At 34.7% G+C, this 19,881-nt stretch overlaps 1 protein-coding gene across 4 annotated transcripts in view; it reads right to left on the bottom strand.

Moving 5' to 3' along the window:
* Positions 1-19,881, bottom strand: part of USP3 (ubiquitin specific peptidase 3) — a 98,883-nt gene that overhangs the window by 48,653 nt on the left and 30,349 nt on the right. For 3 of the 4 annotated variants that reach the window (XR_015551357.1, XM_087428331.1, XM_004421669.3), the window contains exons 2-4: positions 19,673-19,733; positions 15,659-15,790; positions 369-452 (exon numbers count right to left, since the gene is read on the bottom strand). Coding sequence is in view for 3 of the 4 variants with exons in the window: in XM_004421669.3 (XP_004421726.1) it covers positions 369-452; positions 15,659-15,790; positions 19,673-19,733 (277 nt within the window). In the remaining variant the exon portion in view is untranslated. Of the gene's footprint in view, positions 1-368; positions 453-15,658; positions 15,791-18,466; positions 18,584-19,672; positions 19,734-19,881 lie in introns of those variants that run through there. The other variant, XM_014780804.2, reaches the window with a different exon arrangement.

The following is a 19,881-nucleotide window of genomic DNA, read 5'->3' as shown; positions in this document are numbered from 1 at the left end:
TTTTCTAATATCAAAGATAACGCCATAATAATTTTATATTGTTTTCTGCCCTTTCCTTGCTCCCCTCAAATTCCCCTTGCACATAAATTGAGTAGCTTATAAGTTGGTGGATAATAACTAAAAAACAGGCTCTTGGGCCCTTGGCTGTGGTTTATAATAAATATTAAGTGAAACAAATGCTGAGCAATGACAATTAACTATGGGCGCAGTTTGAGATATCCAAACCCAAAGTTTATTTTATTAACATTTCAATCACACTAAAAACATGATAAAATTACGGAACATATAAACAAAAATACCACTCAAAAATTCTAAAAGACCCCTCAATCCCATTCCATCCCCTTTCTTTCCAAAGGCCTATTACTTACTTTTCCAAGTTCTGTAAGTGTTCTCTGACTTTCTGTACCAATCCCAGCTTGGTGTCATTAACCACAAAATCATCACAGCGATAACTGCAAGGAAAATATTAATCAATGTGTGTAAAGAGCTTGAGGAAACCACAGTAATGAAATCACTAAAAGTCCTGGCTGCTGCCAAGATGATCACATGGCTCTGCAGGCAGCTACTGTCGGTGGTAGGTTTAAAGAGGAATTGGAATCCACAATGGAATGTTTTTTAAGAGCCTTTTTAAAAAGCCACGTAGGCAATGAACACTAGCCTCTTTTCACATTTCATTCAAAAGCTCTTCAATTCCCCCTTGGAAAACGAAACAAGCTGCTACGTGTGTGACATTCTTTTTAGTGTATTCTATTCATGTAGCATTAAGCCTAAAGCTTTAAGGTGATACTTCCCAACTCAAATTAATGGGGAGTTTGGGAGGAAGCAAGATTTAACGGAAGGGCAGGGAAAAGGTAATTAACCTGTAGGGATATTTGAATTAAAAAACTAAAATAAAACTATACATTTTAAACATAATTTAATTAAAATAAATTGAATTCAGACAGTTGAGAAGAATGAATCTTTTCATTCTGAGGTACTATAAAAAGTATAAAACAGTGGCTACATCTTTTGGGAAACTGGTAACTGCTTTGAAGAAAGACGTTTAAGGGGTTCTTTAAAACTGATCGTGTGTGTGTGTGTGTGTGTGTGTGTGTGTTTTAGCAAGTCAATAAGCAAAAAATATAAGGAATCACATGTAATAAACTTTAACTTGTACATTAACATTTAATTTTTTTCCTGAGATAACGCCAATTTTAACAAAAACAACTTACAGGCTAGTATCAATATATTCTTTTGAATAGCAGCTTTGTATAAAACCACTTTTTATAACTATCAAAGAATAATGACAATAACACCACCATTCTGAGCAAATAAAACCAGCATGCACAGCAATTAGTAAAAATTAGGTCATCTCCAGCAGAATCCAAAAAACATTTCTTACATATCAGAAACCACTCGATAAAAACTGAGATAAGGAGGGGGAAAAGTAGTTTTAAAAAAAAAGGTTACACACAAAAGCATAGCTTGTGTCTTCTGTTCACAGGAGTCAAAATTCTAAGTCAATGCTTTTGAAAACTTTAAAATATTATATATGTAATTATTTAACACCCATCCTCCCATTAATTGACTACTTCCTGTCAATCAAGAGTCTCTAAGTATTCTCCAAGTTCCCAGGATCAATCCCTAACATTTCCACAAACAGAAAAGCTACTTTTTACATCCTGGACCGTTTCTCTATGACCAAACTATCAGCAATGGCAATAATTCTTTATCGGGTTTATGACAAATACGTAAAGGAAATAAATTAGTGAAAAGGTTTAATTCCTTGCTTCCTCTCAGCATAAAGGTTAAGAGGGTATGGTCTACTCTGCCTATAAATTTGGGCTTAAGGCACTTGGTCCTCTGTGAACCTTAGGCATTCGCTGAAGAATGAAATTGCCTTGTTACTCTAATTCCTCCCTACATTTTCATTCTATGTTTGCATAAATTTATGCATGTATTTCAGATAAAACAATACTCAGTGTTCAAAACAAAAACAACTCCAAATGCTAGAGTTCATCTGAGAAAGTCACCTTTCACATATTTACAGGCTACCATGGTATCTAATTGAAAAGTGAACCCCTTAACCTCCACAAACAAGTGTATGCTTTGTCTAAAGAAACAACTGCTTTCAAATTAAGTTAAATAACTCATTTTTTCTTATTAAAGTAATTCTTTTTGGGGCCGGCCTGGCAGCATAGAGGTTAAGTTCACGCACTCCATTTCAGCGGCCCAGGGTTCACCAGTTCGGATCCTGGGCGTAGACCTATGCACCACTCATGGAGCTATGCTGAGGCAGCGTCCCACATAGAGCAACTACAAGGATGTACAACTATGACATACAACTATCTACTGCGGCTTTGGAGAGAAAAAAGGAAAAAAGGAGGAAGATTGGCAACAGATGTTAGCTCAGGGCCACTCTTCCTCAAAAAAAAAGAAAAAAAATGTACTCCCTATTACAAAAAAAAAGTAATTCTTTTTGACGTCACATGGATTCAGCCTGGCATATAAAATTACATTTGTAAAGGTAATATTTTCATATATTGAAATATAGATTTATTTATGGCCTTGCTCCATTTTGAACTAATCTGGCTTAACTGGGTCTAGTTCTTTCATCTCCCTGAACTTTCATCATTAAAGTGAATACGTTGGGCCGGCCCCGTGGCTTAGCAGTTAAGTGCGCTCCACTGCTGGCGGCCCGGGTTCGGATCCCAGGCGTGCACTGACGCACTGTTTCTCTGGCCATGCTGAGGCCGCGTCCCACATACAGCAACTAGAAGGATGTGCAACTATGATGTACAACTATCTACTGGGGCTTTGGGGGAAAAAAATAAATAAATAAAATTTAAAAAAATAAAAATAAAAAAATAAAGTGAATACATTGCTCTAGACTCTACAGCTGTGTACTGTGGCTAATGCAACCAGGGAACTAAACTTTAATTTTATTAAATTTTAATTGATACAAAATTTCACTTAACAATCGAAGCAGTATAAATTATTTTTCCATTAAACACAACTTTATGGTTTTGGTAAAACTATATTTCACTTTTATTATTACATCCATAAGATGTATTGCAGTGCACACGATGGGTGCATGTGTCATTTCTAGTATTACACATATGCATGTCACAATCTAGTTTGTGTCAACAGAATGATTCAGTTCAAGTTATTTTTCTATGCAACAATGTAGCACTGTGATGTGTTTGAGTATTTTATGCAGACAGCAGAGTTACAGGGATACCTATGTAAATAGCAATTGGTAAACTGAATTACTTATTTTAATTACAATATAATTAAATTATTTTTCTAGCTTAAAAATTAAGAAAGAAAAAATTTTAACTTTCAAATGAAGGCACACTAATGAGGCAGAATCGATTGGAGAAGATCTGTCACAAATTTTACAAAGAATGGCAATTACAGCAGAGCAAAATTAATAAGTTATATAAAAAAAGTTTTAAGATAATAGAGTAGACAATATTGAGTCATTTTCAGCAAATGCATGTTAATTGAATAAGAAGGTGTCTCTCAACAGTCAAAAATAATCAATTTTTATTTATTAGTCAGAATCAATGAAATCAGAATTAAATGTATAACAAAAAAATCTCCTAACGATTATTAAAGGATTTGAGCTTGTAATTTTGGCCAGCTATAAAATGACTTGAATTCTTGCTCAAGAAAGAAAACTGTTTTCAGATGGACAGATGAAACTTTTAATTATTATTTCAGTTAAGGGAATTATGTTTATAAATTTGAGGAAAAGATTAAAACAACATTTTACAAAAAGTGAAAGATCTTCGATTAACCACCAAGCAAAAATATCAGTGAATAAAAGACCTTTCTAACAATAATAAAGATCAATCAAGTCAACATTTGAAAAATTGCAAGTACTTTTATTTTTAGCTTTAGATGAGTTTTACAAGATAAGATATACTGGCCAATTAATACTTTTGCTACGTTCTGTCTCAAATGACTTCCAAATTTACAAAGAAATGTCTTTGCCTATTTGCAACCTTAAAAATAATCAATCTCATGTTGCAGATATTTGTTAATCTTTTACATCTGTCACTTTCAGCAAGACAGGAAAAAGTTAGTTCCTATCAAGACAGACAATGGGCCAGCTATGTGAGATCAAAAATCTAGATTTACTGGAATTATTACATTTGTTCCACTATGCGATAACATATCAAAAATATTTCTGCTCTGAAGTAGGCTGTATCACAGTTTAATAATTATGAAAATTATTCAGTATATATGTGCAAATGCTATAAATCATCACCAGTTTATGGAACTGTTGTAAGAAATAGAAGATAATGAATTTAATGACAGCATGTTCTTTGCCAATGTTCATGGCTTGAGTCATGGAAGAGTTTTACACAGATTTACTGTACTGTTAACTCTAATTCAAGATTTTCTTGAAACAAAAGAAACACTCGCCAATATTCAACAGTCAAAGAGCAACATCACAGTGTGATTTACATTTTCTCACTTTATCAGAGGGCACATTGGAATGAGCTAAATTTAAAGATCCAAAGAGAGAAAAAGCTTATTTGTGGCCTAGCTAGATAGGTACAAGAATTTATGTTAAAATTTAAGCTTTTCATAATACAGATCAATAATGATTTTACACATATTTAATGAATAAATATCAGAAGATTTTAATTGTAATGGCATTATGTAAATTGGCTGCAAAACATATGACAAAAATTTGAGAACACTTTGTTGGTATGGATAAATCCAGAGTCGATATTCAGTTTAATACATAGTGCCCCTTTGAATTCGATGCTGATAATACTGAGTTGTTATAAAAGTTAGTAGATTTACTCAGATGTAGTTTTGAAACTGATATACTTTTGCTTCACAGTCAAATCAACTGTTCTAAAAATATGAGCCATTTTTGTCAATACAGATGCAAATATTAAAGAAAATAGTGTTTTTGTACTTCATTCATTTATTGGAAAATTTTTAATAGCGTTTGGAATCTACTTTTTTTTTTGAGGAAGATCGGCCCTGAGCTAACATCTGCCAATCCTCCTCTTGTTTTGCTGAGGAAGCCGGCCCTGGGCTAACTATCGTGCCCATCTTCCTCTACTTTATACAGGATGCCGCCACAACATGGCCTGACAAACAGTGTGTCCGTGCTCGCTGGGATCTGAACCGGCGAACCCCGGGCTGCTGCAGCAGAGCGCGCGCACTTAACCGCTTGCGCCACCGGGCTGGCCCCAAAGAATCTACTTTTTTAACTGCAATTTTTGTGAATCTAAATAGAGATCAAGCATTTCTGATGAAAATTTAGCATCTCAAAAGAGATGTGCTATAAGTGTAAAATACACACTGGATTTAGAAGGTTTCATTTGAAAAAAAGAATGAAAACTATCTCTAATAATTTTATATTGATTACATGTTGACATAATAATATTTGGATAACTAGGTTAAATAAAATATACAATTAAAATTAATTCACCTCTTTGTTTTTGTTTTTTTAATGTGGCTACTAGAAAATTTTAAAATACATATGTGATATATTATTTCTGTTGCATAATACTGCTAGTCTAAAGGGTATCTAAGACCCTACCTGCTCTAATATTCTATAATACTACCCAGTATCATAAAGAGGTAACAAATTCAACTTTTTGAACTACAAGAAATCACTTTTATTTCAGTTGGATTTGTTTTCACTGGCTTAAAACAAATTTTTTTTTTTAAGTTTTCACATCTGTCCCTACTTCTCGAGCCAATCTTAGGTTCTCTTACAGTCATTAAGAAAGACATTTCTTTCTTTTTTTTTTTTTTTTTAAAGATTTTATTTATTTTATTTTTTCCCCCCAAAGCCCCAGTGGATATTTGTATGTCGTAGCTGCACATCCTTCTAGTTGCTGTATGCGGGACTCGGCCTCAGGATGAACGGAGAAGTGGTGCCTCGATGCGCACCTGGGATCCGAACCCGGGCCACCAGCATCGCAGCGCGCGCACTTAACCACCAAGCCACAGGGCCGGCCTAAGACATTTATTTCTAAGATTATAACTTTTGTACTGTCTGAATTCACCACACTGTACGAGCGTTATTTGATGACAGTGATGATGATGATGAAAGGAAAGCAACTGCTTCCACAGGTCCAAACTTAGAAGAGTGCCTGGCATATGGCAGAGGGTCAACAAATGTTAGTTTCCTTCCTCTGTGTAACCAAGAGCTGCCTCACAGCACACGCCTCTCTAACTGGCCCCATTCCCCTGTTTTGATTTCTTCTCCCTCCCTGGCCCAGAGGTCAAAAGAAAGTAAGTAGCAAAAGGAGGAAATAAATGAGAATTTAAATGTTGTCTGGTTGCCTTAGTCTTCAGCTGAGACACTGCTCAAACTGGATACTATCCCACTAATATTGGTATTAAAAAGTCCCAAGGCAAACAGAAGAATTTAAAGTAAACAAGTTATGGGCCGGCCCCGTGGCTTAGCGGTTAAGTGCGTGCGCTCCGCTGCTGGCGGCCCGGGTTCGGATCCCGGGCGAGCACCGACGCACCGCTTCTCCGGCCATGCTGAGGCTGCGTCCCACATACAGCAACTAGAATGGATGTGCAACTACGACATACAACTATCTACCGGGGCTTTGGAGGAAAAATAAATAAATAAAATCTTTAAAGTAAACAAGTTCTAAAAATCTCTTCCTGGTTTACAAATGTTGAAGCTATTTCTCAGAATTATGCTTACCTCTAACACCTGGAAAAAAATTTAGCCACTCTTCTTAGTTTTCCCTTCAAGAAGATTACACCAGAATAAGAAGGACAAAAAAGTAGTACATAACTTATAGGTTGTGTTTCAAAAGCTTGTAGATTGGTCCTCTGAAACTTGGAATGCATTTCCCATTTTGAAATAATGTTATAAAATATGGTTAAATGCCTGTAGGTGAAAATACACCTAGTTCCCAAAATATAGTTGAAATAATATAAAAAGTTCCACTCCTCTTTTTCTTCTTTCTCTACTGCTGGCACTGAGCAACTGTGATAGGAGAAAGCTGGGCAGGGTCCAGATAACTTGATTAGTGCTTCGCTAGGCAAGGAGGTCCAGGGTGCAGCACCTCTTCATACACATAGTACATCATGTGTCTAACAAACAAAAGCCAGGAACTACCTATATTATACGACCAACTTTTAGGCTATTAAATTTATACTAAAGTTTTTATTTAGTGATTGTAGGTGATTTTTCACGTAAAGATGAACCCTACTTCTAATAGACTACATGTCAGATAAGGAAAAGGTCCACTTCTGTATTTAGTAAAAAGAAGTTTAAGAAAATTTAAGTAAATTGAACATTAAAGACAAAAAATAACACTCAGAAATCATATTAGGCAACATATTAGAGATATTAGATAAAGAAATAGGATATAAAAAAGCAAAGTAGGAGGGGTATTGGTATCTTTCTTTACTTCTAACACCTTGAGACAAACTACACTATCATCTTGGCTACGTAAAAAATTAGCCTCAAACCCAAATCCCTTGAGCCAAATACGATTTTAAAGTAGTTTTAAATTACTTTAAGCTGATAGTTAATAAACTAATTAAGCATACAGTGTGGTATTATATGTACACTGCTAAGAGCGGAAGATAAAAATTGATTTTACTACCTTGCACTGAAAGAACATATATCAAGTAGCAGGTAAATTTCCATAAGAAAAACACAAGTTATTTATACTATTATATAATTAGGAGGTTAAAAAAAGATAAAATCACAGCTTAAGTTATTTTAAATTCTTAGTCTAACAGCAAAATGAAATTGTCCAATTTTTTCATTACATTGATTCCTTACGTGTACATCTTTAGATTTTGAATTATTTCTATTTCTAGCATCTAATCACGCCTAATCCTTTCTACCTCTCTTCCTGTAATCTCACTCAAACCCATATTTTTTCTCCTCCATTTCAATTAACCCTCTATTCTATAGTTTGGTTATTTCCTTTGGTGTGATCTTCCCCCCCGCCACACCATGACTTTCCAATCCATAGATATCTAAAGCCGAATTAAGCTGCAGTATTTGATGGTCCCGCAATGTCAGCCTCACCTAAATTTTCTTCTCTCTCACCCTTCCCTCCCAACCTTCCCTTTCACTTCAGTATCACCTGCTTTACATTTAGCTTTAAGCTTTTATCCCATATACCACCAACTCCCTTATCCTTCCTTAACATTTTCCATGTGGCACCATGCACTTGTTCAGTGGCAAAAAATATGCCTCACTCGGTCATCCGAATCTGTACTTTCTTTCCCCATTCTCCAAAAATGAAAACATGCAGCATGGCTCAACCATCTTCTTGTCCTAAAACTTACTGTAGGTTTACTTCCTTTTAAAAATTCTAACTTTAGCAACACTTGTTTCCTTCCTATTTTTTTTTTTTAAAGATTTTATTTATTTATTTTCTCCCCCCAAAGCCCCAGTAGATAGTTGTATGTCATAGCTGCACATCCTTCTAGTTGCTGTATGTGGGACTTGGCCTCAGGATGGACGGAGAAGTGGTGCCTCGATGCGCACCCGGGATCCGAACCCCGGGGCCACCAGCATCGGAGCGCGTGCACTTAACCACCAAGCCATGAGGCCGGCCCTCCTTCCTATTTTTGCCCTGCACTACATGCCCTCTCTAATTCTAAAAGGCAAAACACTAGTCTACTAAGAGGAAATCTTCAAATTATTTTCATCAGGCTCCTAATCAAGTTAAAAAGTAAACCACAGAACTGAGCACCCACCACCCCCAAAATATTTATACATATTTGTATTAATAAATTATATATGCAAGTAAATCTAAATGAATGTGTACAATATAAAAAAGAAAAATTTTAGAGGAATAAGCTAGAGAAGATATAAACTATTTTAAAATGTCTTGCTATATCTTCATACTATTATTAAACGAATATCTCAAAGTACAATATAAACGTAGTGCGAGGTGTGACATTAACAAGAATATAAATTCATACTTAATATAGTTTTTTAAACTTTTTGCCCAACTTATCAGATCTGATTAGTCTGTGTTTTTATTAGATAGCCAATATTTTTACCTTGTAATGTGTGTGATGAGCTCAGAGTAAGAAAGTCTGTCAGCTTGCCTTTTTCACCAGTATTTGCATTATTATTATTGTTATTATCTTGCAGGGGTTTTTTTTTGTAAAAATCTTTTAAAATGTGTATCTGTTTGATGAGGGTTGATTTTATAGAACTAAGTAAATCCATATAACTAGGCAGACAAAAAGCAACATACTGCAAAATGCTAAAAGTGAACAGGTGTGAGCACACCACATGTGAAGCTCTGATTCAGAGGACACTGAGTGGTTCATGTCACACGACCATCTAACCTACAGACCACTGACAGCAGGTATATTAAATATTTGCCAAAGCTTTTTTTATTTTCAAATGAAGGTTCTGAAATTTTCTTCCCCTACCCTCAAGTACATTATTTTGGAGACCGTTGCACTAAAAACTAGGTCCCCAGCACATAGCGGGTTCTCAATGAATACTTATTCATTGAATAAAAGTAACACATCCGCTGCTCTGACTTCAACATTGTTCACATTATGTTTGAGGACCATCATGTAAATTAGACTCTGTCTCAAGTAAAGGTTTTGAATGTAAAAATTTGGCGGAGAAAGAGACTGCTTATAATACCAAGTTTTCTTTATAAAGGACTTATATCTTTGCTTTGTATCTTTCTTTAATACATTTATTCCTAAATAGAGTTTATAGTTTTTGTCATTATGTGCAATGTTTTTTTGTTTGTTTGGTTATTTCCATTTTTAACTGATGAATGCTAATGAAGACAAAGCTATTAGTTTTTGTAGATTTATCATATATTAACATTTCAAAATTTCTTATTAATTCTACTTGTTTTCTACTCAAGTCCCCTTGAATTTTCTGGGCATTCTATTATAAAATTTGAAAATAGAAATAATTTCTTCTTCTTTTCCAATATTTATACTAATTATCTTATTTACTTACTGTCTTACTTCAATGGTCAGAACTGCCAAAACAATGTTTAATAATAGTGACAATCATGTAGACGATGATAGAAGGTATTTCTGTTCTAGTTTCTGATTTTAATGGACATAGCGTTAGTATTTTGTCAATTAGTATATGATGTTTGCTTTCTTTTTTGTGGTGGGAACTATGATATTTTAATAGTTTTATTTCAATGTTATTAGCAGTTTTTTAAAAAACAGAAATGGCTATTTATAAATGTACTTTTGCTTCTACTGGTACAATAAACTGGGGTTTCCTTTAATAACGAATATGTTGGCAGACTTCAGGTGAAATTAACTCAGTAATTATATAATCTTTCTTTTTGATACATCTTACTGAGTTAGAGTTGCTTTTTTTTTATTTTTTAAATAATTTTTTTTTATTTATTTATTTTTCCCCCAAAGCCCCAGTAGATAGTCGTATGTTATAGCTGCACATCCTTCTAGTTGCTGTATGTGGGACACGGCCTCAGCGCGGCTGGAGAAGCGGTGCGTCGGTGCGCGCCTGGGATCTGAACCCAGGCCGCCAGCAGCGGAGCGTGCGCACTTAACCACTAAGCCACGGGGCCGGCCCTAGAGTTGCTTTAAGCTATAATTATTTGCAACTATTTTAATTAGTGAAATTGACTTATTTTCTTTTTGGAGTTTCTATCAGATGTTTGTCTAAAGGTTTTGAAAGTTGCATAACATTAATACACTCACGTTAAATTTTAATCGTTTGAGGCTGCACTGTAATATAACAGCCACCAGCCACATGTAGTGATTTAAACTTATATTAATTAAAATAAAACATTCAATTCCTCAGTCGCACTAGCTACTTTTAATTGCTCAACTGCTACCATACTGGATGGCACAGATACACACACAAAGCAGAGAAAAATCTCTCTCTCAGCTTTAAAATTCTAGAATTTTTTTTCCCATTCCTATTGTTAGTGCTATTGAAGTTACCCAAATCATAAGGTTCCACACTATATTCTTGAAGAACTAAGAAAATATTCCCAGACCAAACCATTCTTCATCCATCTGATTCAAGAAGCAATTATCATACAAATGAACCTGATTTTTTTATGCAACAGTAAAGAAACAAGTCCTTTAATGTACTGGCCACAAAGTGATTTTTATACAGTAAGTTGTGTATAATACTAACATCGAAAAAACCTCAAACAAAACAAAAACTTTTATGCAAAATGTACCCCTCAAGAAGAGGACAACGGCAGATCAGTCAATAAGTTTTAAGTTCCTTTCCATTCCCTTGCACAATATTTTGATATCTAGAGGAAAATTTGATCTCTGGTTTTATTATAAATGACAGATACACATACAGAAAAAAAAAAAGCTGATATTCTAGTGACCTCGTCTATTTGAAACCAGGAAAAGTGAAAATCCAAAAGAACTCCTTTAGAAAGCAAGCTTATTTTTAAATTCTCTTTTATTAAATTCTCATATATTGCCATCAAATAAGCCAATTTATTAGAAAATTAGAGTAATACCTGCAGAGAAAACCTATATGCTTTGTTAAAAGCAGACAAGTACCAGTAAGGAAGAGCATGTTTTCAGACCACCTCTATTAAAAAGTTTCTTTCTAAACTTCAAAATACTGTTTTTAAATAAACAAAACTCTCTCATTTCCAATCTTTACAACACTGAAAATTTGTGTCCAAATAGTTTATAATGATAGCCAACAAAAGATTTTCTCCTTTTTAATTTTTAATCACAACTGCCTTTGAATACAATTCAGTAGCAATTTAGGTTCACAAATAAGAACTTTCTTATTATTAGTTTTAATATTAAAATTGCTATTTGTTACAGGTGTTTAAAATCTGAACTACCAGTCTTTTTTCTAAACAAATCAATTGATTCACATTTCATAATATTACTTTGTTTGAAGGACTGCTACTAGGAAGGAAAAATTCTAGTAATTTAGTATTTCTTTTTTTTTAACGTATTTTCTTGTTTCCAGTTGTTTTTTTTTTAATTTTTTTATTTATTTATTTTTCCCCCCAAAGCCCCAGTAGATAGTTGTATGTCATAGCTGCACATCCTTCTAGTTGCTGTATGTGGGACACGGCCTCAGCATGGCCGGAGAAGCAGTGCGTCAGTGCGCGCCCGGGATCCGAACCCAGGCCGCCAGCAGCGGAGCGCGCGCACTTAACCGCTAAGCCACAGGACCGGCCCTAGTAATTTAGTTTTAATATTCCTTTTATACTTTTCTATTCTCAGAAATTCAGCTATTGTTGATAAGCTGACAAAACTATGTTAGATGTCAAAAATTATTTGTTCACTATTTTAAAACTATTAACTCCAAATGTCTATCTACATAAGAAATCAAATAAAAGTTTCTAATTTTAATCTTTATTTCTGTCCCACATTTCTATCAATTTTAATCTTTGGGTTTTTTCGATATCATAATGCATACCACATACAATTCCATTTGTACTGACTGGGGGGGAGAGAAGTTGGTATGCGAGGAAAGGAAATATTACTTAACAAACAATAAACTGAACACTAGCCCTTGTTTGAAAATTTGGGGAAGATTTTCATTTTTATTGAAATCTTCACTTACCTCTAGCTCAGTTAACACGACTTATCTCCTAAAGGAGTGGGTTTGTGCCAAATCAAAATTATTCCTTTTGGTGTTGCTTTCCCTCTTTTGAAATAGTGACCCGTTTCATGTTGTTCTGTTTGGTTAACATGTGCTTCTTGTTGACACCCTGTTTATTTCAGACAGGAAGGGAGCTACTCTGCAAGAGTGTTCCTCTTGCGAGGTAAATGAAATAGCTCACATATGCCATGATTTAGGTCTTCTTCAGGAAAAATGTTCCGTAGCTCTTCAGTCCTCCAAGATGATCCGAGGATACAATGTTATAGATTTGGTGTAACCTTCCCCATTTTCAGAAGATAGTTAACAAAAGGCAACCTTTCAAACATATACTGCCTACTCTGCACCAGACACTGAATACTGAGAAAGATACAAAGATCTGACATATGGTTCCTGCAGTCCCCAAGGACATTTACAAATAACCGATGTGCAGCAGGAAATTACAAGTATCCCAAGAACTATGAGTTAAGGAGAGATTACGTCCAGCTACAATTGGAGCTGGAAGGGGCCTATGGGGACAGTTCAGTGATAACTTCATAACGGATACGCAAAGATAGGACAGGGCAGGGACTCTTGGAAAGGGGAAAATAAGTATAGAAAAACTGTAAGCCCCAGAGCACGTTTCAACTTCTTTAGAGCACAGAGCACATGGAAAAGGAGCTTTAATATTAGCTAAAGTCAAAATATTTTGACTACAAGCATAATAATTAATAAGCAAATAGGTTAAAACTAATACACAAATATTTTACCTCTGAAGCAAATCATTCGGTCTAACCACAAGAAATTTATGCACAAGGAAAATTTACAAACTGAAGTGAAAATTACTAAACTGCATTGGAAAATACACACACGCACATACACACTCCCCCATACAGAAAGAAGAAATCTTTTTTTGTTTGCTTCTTAATCATAGTGAGGTGTGGGAAAAATGTTAATTTAAACCACAGCTTCATCAGTTTGTAACTGATTCCTTTCAGGCCATCAGTGTAATGCTACAGGGTGACTGCCTGGCATTTTGTTCTAAAACCCACAAATGAGACGGTAATGTGACCAGCTGCAGCTCCCTTCCTGCATTTCAGAAGCTCTGGGTGTCCACACACTTGCAGTTCTGTATAACTTCACACAAAAGACTGGCAATTGGCCAAGAAGCCTCTGCCATGGTGTATATTCCCCAAGGTTGAAGATCTGCCATTTAATTCAAATTCAGCCATGAAACACTGTGTACTTTAGCACACTATACCAATAAAAAACGAATTAAATTCCAATTCTAGTTAATAAAGGTATTCCTCCAAAATGTAATATATAAAGACATTAAAGTATATAATCTACATTTTTAAAGAGACTTATGAATATCATTCCACTCCATTAAAATAATTCTAAGATAATTCTTAAAATTTCCTCGAAGAGTTACCATTAGCTCATAATCTTACCAATAACGAGAAAACCCACTGCACAGAGATTTAATTGTATTTCCAAACTTCCCCATTAAGCATTTCATGCACATTCTAACTGAAAATCAAGGAGAATGTTTTCAACATCTAGTATGTATAGGTTAACACGACCTATAACAAATGATTGTGAGACAGACACCTCACGAATGATCTTAATTTCTGCTAACGAGAAATACTTACAACCTTACAGAAACCCATGGTTCTGTCAATTAGATAGCTATGTCATTCCTGAATGAAAAGGGGAAAAACTAATGAGACCTCTTCAACAGCTTGGCTAATGCTTAACTTTCGTAGGAAGGGTGTTTTACAAGAGCAAATAACAATACACTGAGCACTAGCCCTTGCGTGAAAATCTTGGGAAGATTTTCATTTTTATTGAAATCATCATCTACCTCTAACTTCTCTCTCTTCCAGGTCTGGACATCTTCCACACAAAGCATCACTGAAACAGTAGTGATCTGAATGACTAAACCTTAGGATGTTTTATTCAATAGCCACAATTTAATAATGTTAAACCTGTAAAAATTTAAAAGACTTGGGAAGCCACTGACCTTTTTTTCTTCTTTTTGATAGACACCTTTCTACAACACAATTACCAACTAAGATAATTAAGAAAGGATTAGCACACAACGTCAGCAGAAAGTGTGAATTAAAAGTGATATATGGACTTTAAATCCCCATCCCTGCTCAGTACTGCCTTCATGTGACATTCAAGGGCTATACGGAAAAAAATATCTCCAAAGGGATCCTTTAAATGGCTTGTTTTTTTTCTATTTTTCCTTCAATGTCAAAAACCTTTTGAATTGAGAGTAAACTGACTAAAACAAGTATAGAATTATTCATCATAATTTACTAGTCAAAGAAAGAAATTTGCTTCACACAGAAGTTAAAAAATACACCGACTTTCTCAGCATACCAAAGAGATATGGACTGTTAAACATCACTATAGCCTAAATAACCCAGTTCTAAGTAGTCACAAACATAGACACTTTATTGTCATTTACACGAATCAGACATGTATATCATATTACAAAGAGAGAACAGGGCCTCCAATCTCCTTTTAAAGAATGTGACACTTTAAAAAAATTGCCTGAAAGGCTACACATGAAAATTTTGACATTTATCTACAGAGGAGTAAAAGAAGAAAGTGGAAGTGAACTGGGAGAGGGGAGACCATCAAAAAAATTTTTTAAACAAAGAAGTTAAATTTTTAAGATTATATAACAAAATGTTTACTGGACAATAGGAACACGTTTTTGTTTTCTTTTTTAACATGGGTTTTTATCATATCATTCTTCAATTAAAAACAAAACAAGAGAAAGAAAAGGAATCATAATGAACAAAAACAAAGAAATAGATACTTTTCGTTTCCCTGAGGCTTACGGGGATGGACAAGGAACAGGGGATGGGAAAGAAGGGGAGCCTGGAAGCTGAAGAGCACAATGCAGAGTAAAACCTGAACGCATCAGGACAGGGACTCCTGACGCTCCAGTCCCCTGCGAACCCCAACAGGACTAAAAGGAGGTAACAGCAGTAGCAACCGGCTTAGAGACTGGGGAGGAGGAGAAAGAGCAAGGAAGATGAGAAAACACTTGTACACACGTAATAAGGAATATCATTTCCAGAAAATATTAATACTTACCAGTATGTACTATAGCTACTGCAATCCATACACACTGTGTGCTGAACTTTATCTTGCTTTTCTGATTTCTTATGGTTGGTTAAGGGTGTTTGTGCATCTTCATAATGTTTTTTTGCATGGCCATTCACATACCTTATAAAAACCAAATGAAAATTTATTTTAATCTAAATACTGCTCTGGAAGTTAAAGCAGTAGAAGATGATGGTAAAAATTAGATGGTAATTAAATCAGAATGAGAAAGAATTCTTCCTTATAAGAGCATTCAAGCCTATAAGAGCATTTAATCATTTAGTGATTTATTAAGCTGAGTACTTAAAATATGCTCCTTTTTTGCAATCAAATGTATCACAGTCAACTTTTAATTGTACACAAGACTAAGGGCAGGCGAGGAAAGGAAAGGAAAGGCATTATCTATACAAATAAGTTTCAATACCATAGATATTATCACTTATCACCTCCTTTGCTGATGCTTTTGCTTTAGCTTTTTTCTTTTTCTAAGCTTTTCTCACACTGCTAACCGCCAGCTCAGGCTATTATCAAAGACAAACTTTGTAAACTAAATTACTAAACCACTTCCCACAGGGCCATAGGCTCTGCTTGGGTTGCTGCTTCATATAAAACATGAGAGTATGGAATACTCTGGATAATAACGGAAACAGGATAATCTTCCATCTCTTTCTCAACGCTATGGCTTCAAATCTTTTATTTTAACACCTGAACAATCAGCTCTACTCATATGGAAACGCGTTTATTTAGAAAAAATCCAAACAAAACACAAATCACCTTAAGCTTATATAAACCGTTATTTTTCTGCCTGGACAAAGATAATCAAAGGTTGACTATACTCATAAAAATTTTATAACACTTTCCAACTCATATTTAATAAATCGTTGTGTTATACAAAGCGAAATGAAATTGAAACCGGTTCATATGCACATGGTGTGCACCCAAATTCATCTACACCTTCACCTAAATACCGTATAATGCTATAACTGACCACTACTATGAAGACCCTTATAAAACAAAAACTTCCCAGCTCCTAGATAGCAGCCAATTTGTAGAAGGCAAGGCCTAATTGAAAACTCAGAAGGGTCAAAACAAATGCTGGTTAAATGGTACCAAAATAAACACACTCAGAGAGTTAAGGTAACATTTTTGTCATGAAGTGCCTTACTGGTACAGGAGCAACACTTACCCTAGGGAAAGCAGGATGGGTGTGTAAGTAGGGAGGATCAACTTTAAGCCCAGCCTCTATACTCCAGGAAAGCTGGAAGCATTAGAGGCACTACTAACCTCAACGCAGAATTTTATCATGTTCTTTTCCCATTTTTTCATTGAAGTAAACATAACCAACACTTGTGTACATGGGTCCTCTGTCCACAAAAGTGATTTTTAAAATAAAATAAAATGATTAAGAGTATAAGCTCAAACACCAGACTGCTTAGGTTCAAAAGTAGGCTTTATCATATGCTGGCCACGCAGGCTTGGGTGAGTTACTTAACTTCCCTGTGCTTCTGTCTTCTCATCTATGAAATGGAGATACTACTACTTATATCTCATGGGTTGTTCAGTGATTAAATAAAATAATCCATGGCTCAGAATGCACGGATGGATGAATGAATGTGAGCAATTATTTTATTCATATTTTCCTTTATATGCTTAAGTAATATTTATTCCGAATCCAAATAACATAATTGCTTAGAAAGTGGTCATATTAAGCACATACTTCGATATAACACATTGCATAGGTCAAGAAACATCCAATATGTAATTAAAAAGGTAAACTCCAAGGCATCATATAGGTTCAATATCTAATCAGCTCAATTTCCTACGCTTATATATATTTATACTGTGCCATCAAAAATAGTAATATTTATGAGTACCTTCAGAATCAAATAAAAAGCAATACTGAATAATAATAATAATAAAGGTATTACCACTTTCAAGTCTTTGAACACTGATAATTTGTACATAGTACATATAGTTCATTTAGCCACCAGACTGTAGTCTCCAAATGTACTAGACGTTTAAATCATTACTGTAAATGTCAGTGATGAAGTAAGAAATGTATTACTACTGACATTAAGATTAGCAATGCTTTGGCTAATACTCAAATACATCAACCAGAAGTTAATAGTTATGTATAAACTGGCTAATATAAAAATAAATATTTCCCTCATCTAGTTTTAGATTTTAACTAGACAATTTGGTCTAAAAAGGAAAAGTGTCAATATATATGTCACAGATTTCTAACAACAATTGCAAAAACTTGAAAAATAATTTAAATGGGACGGTGTCATGAACACCAATAGAACATATAACTCAAATATGCTACTGATAAACTATGTTTCCTAGTTAAAAGAATATTCAATTTAAGACTTCCCTGCAAACAAGCGGTCTAAAATTACCAAAAATTCAGAATCCTTGGCAATCAATAGCCAGGATTACATGATAAAAGAAAATTAACCAATCAGCTGTGTAAAATGAAGATCCAAATGCAGGCTACTCTCCTTATCTGTTTAATCTACTTGATTATATTTCTCCGAAACAATGTCAAATTTCTAACTTTACGATTGCTTGCATTTGGAAACAGACTACCAGCAGAGTCTAGAAAATTTTCAACTGATTTTTTCAAAACCTACTTAGAGAACTGTTTGTTGCTTGCTATTAAGAACACTAATCTCTCGACTTTTTGAGAGTTTGTGAGGTCTTTTCCTTGGCATATGACCTTCAAGATTTAGGCTGTAGAGCACTACGAGACAAGTGGAGAACAGAACTATATAAATTTTATTGCATTATAATTCTCACCTCTCAAAATCTAGGAGAGGAATCTGTCTCTTCAACTGCAGAATTTAAGTGCTTCTACTTTTCTTCTTTTTTTAAAAAAATGTTATCTGTACAAAGTATTTTCAGGTTCCCCAAATCCTAGAGATTTCAAAACCACAACAGCCACAATTAAGATACGCATTTAACATTTTCCAAAGGTACTCTTAAGCGTACATGGAAAAAATACTCAATTCCAGGACTCAAAATGTGAAAAATCAAAAGTTAACTGAACAAAGATGCTCTCTTCATGCAATGCGGGTTTAAAAATAACAATGGGGAGACAATTCAAATAAATCAATATAGATTTCAGCCGGTGTGACTTAGTACGATTTCCCATCTCCTTGCATCTAAGCTATTAACTTCTGAAGTACATTCAAAGTAGGTTTTCTAAGCTAAAAGAGCAATAGAAATAAATGCACTACTACCAGGCTAAAAGAACACAAAGGTTGATATTTATTTGATTTTGTGTTAGAAGAAAAGAGTTACCAGAATATTTAAGTAACGTCATTTTGAAGCCAAGAATGGGAGGAAATGCTCAGGATGAAAGGGGGGTGGGGGAGGAGGTAAGTCTCTGCAAAGCAAAAATGTCCTAATGGAACAATGAAACATTTGGTAGATCTTAGCAATTAATAATGAACTCCACAGTGAGACCATTTTCCAGGGAATTCCTTTATCTGTAAATATTTTAGTGTTTTGTGATATCTGAGATTTGATTCAAAAGTCAGTCAAGATGGGGATGGAGTGGGAAATAGATCAAACAAGACTGGCCATGTGTTAACTACTGAAGCTGGGTGATGGAAACATGGGTTTCAATTATACTATCTCTCTACTTTTGTGTAGGCTTAAATTTACCCTAATGAAAGGTTTAAAAAACAACCATAAGGTAAATTTTTATTTCAAGATTTCAAAGTTCCCTTATTTCATCTTTTAAAATATTACTAGTAGATTCTCTTGATCATCAAATTAATTCTTCTGAGTATCAATATAAAAGGTTTTTTTCCCCTAGATTTTCCTCAGTTCTCTCATGAACAAAGGGATTCTATTGGGAGAGGAAGCCCTACAGAGAATTATACGCTATGATTAAGCAATGGTGCTAAATAAATCCAAATCAATAAAAGCCTGACATAAAGCTTAAAGGCAAACTGAAAAAAGCACTTAGGGTAGAGAGGTAATAAGCATGTCACTTACCTTCCACAGTGGACACTCGAACAAGTCAAACAGACCCAGGGGCTTTTGTTGGACCGGCACACTAATGAAAAGAAAAATACACAATATACCAATTGTATCATATTATTTCCCAGTTTCTCCTCTGATCTGCAATATCATATCCTGTGATTCAGTTATAAACTCCATGGCTGTTTAGGTGTACTGAAATCACAAATCCCTGCTTTGTGAGT

This window comes from Ceratotherium simum, chromosome 3, assembly GCF_057802395.1.
Source record: "Ceratotherium simum simum isolate JZ-2026a chromosome 3, ASM5780239v1, whole genome shotgun sequence".
NCBI classification, from domain to species: domain Eukaryota; kingdom Metazoa; phylum Chordata; class Mammalia; order Perissodactyla; family Rhinocerotidae; genus Ceratotherium; species Ceratotherium simum.
The sequence above is the reverse complement of the archived record's forward strand: the minus strand, read 5'-3'. Positions and strand labels throughout refer to the sequence as shown.